We start from the raw sequence: 1,107 nt of genomic DNA on the forward strand, positions 1-1,107 counted from the left end.
TTGTCCCATCAAAAATCCTGGACCTATGCCTAAAACACATGTCACAATCCCCAAACTTTTCAAAAATTGGTGCATGCTTTAACTTTAATCTTCAGGCCTCACTGGAGCTAGAGGCAAGAAGGTAAAAAAGGCTGACAAAAAGAAGTCCTGGTATCTTCTATGGTGGAAGAAGGAAACTAGCTAAAGGGAAGAACAAATTAGAGAAAAATTGGAATGATAGAATCGGAACAAGGCAAAGGCTATAAAAAAAATTAAGCAGCAGTATCCTCTTGGGGGCCCCTTCCCCACACTATCTCAATGCAAATATCTGTCTGAAACGGTCCCTGGCTAAACTCCACCCATGGGTTGGCCAGTCTTGCCTTGACCAATAGCCTTGACAAGGCAACCTTGACCAATAGTCTTAGAGTATCAGGTGAGGCCAGGGGCCGGCGGCTGGCTAGGGATGAAGAATAAAAGGAAGCACCCTCCAGCAGTTCCACACACTCGCTTCTGGAACGGCTGAGATTATCAATAAGCTCCTAGTCCAGACGCCATGGGTCATTTCACAGAGGAGGACAAGGCTACTATCACAAGCCTGTGGGGCAAGGTGAATGTGGAAGATGCTGGAGGAGAAACCCTGGGAAGGTAGGCTCTGGTGACCAGGACAAGAAAGGGAAGGAAGGACCCTGTACCTGGCAAAAGTCCAGGCCGCTTCTCAAGATTTGTGGCACTTTCTGACTGTCAAATTGCTCTTGTTCAATCTCACAGGCTCCTGGTTGTCTACCCATGGACGCAGAGGTTCTTTGACAGCTTTGGCAACCTGTCCTCTGCCTCTGCCATCATGGGCAACCCCAAGGTCAAGGCACATGGCAAGAAGGTGCTGACTTCCTTGGGAGATGCCATAAAGAACCTGGATGATCTCAAGGGCACCTTTGCCCAGCTGAGTGAGCTGCACTGTGACAAGCTGCATGTGGATCCTGAGAACTTCAGGGTGAGTCCAGGAGTTTCAGCAGTTTCAGAGTTCAGTCTCAAGGCAACTTAGACAACTGAGTATTGATCTGAGGACAGCTGAATCTACCTGCTGGGTGTGAGCTATTTGAAGATACTGGGGTTGGGAGTGAAGAAACT

General features: G+C 48.4%; 1 protein-coding gene across 1 annotated transcript; it reads left to right on the plus strand.

Annotated features, from left to right (window-relative positions):
* Positions 1-425: 425 nt before the first annotated feature.
* Positions 426-1,021, plus strand: LOC111535513 (hemoglobin subunit gamma). The gene is made up of 2 exons (XM_026452489.1): positions 426-624; positions 748-1,021. Exons 1-2 carry the CDS (start codon positions 533-535, stop codon positions 1,019-1,021), a joined length of 366 nt encoding a protein of 121 aa, XP_026308274.1. The 5' UTR covers positions 426-532.
* The last annotated feature ends 86 nt before the right edge of the window (positions 1,022-1,107 follow it).

This window comes from Piliocolobus tephrosceles, unplaced genomic scaffold (assembly GCF_002776525.5).
Source record: "Piliocolobus tephrosceles isolate RC106 unplaced genomic scaffold, ASM277652v3 unscaffolded_36315, whole genome shotgun sequence".
Taxonomy (NCBI): Eukaryota; Metazoa; Chordata; class Mammalia; order Primates; family Cercopithecidae; genus Piliocolobus; species Piliocolobus tephrosceles.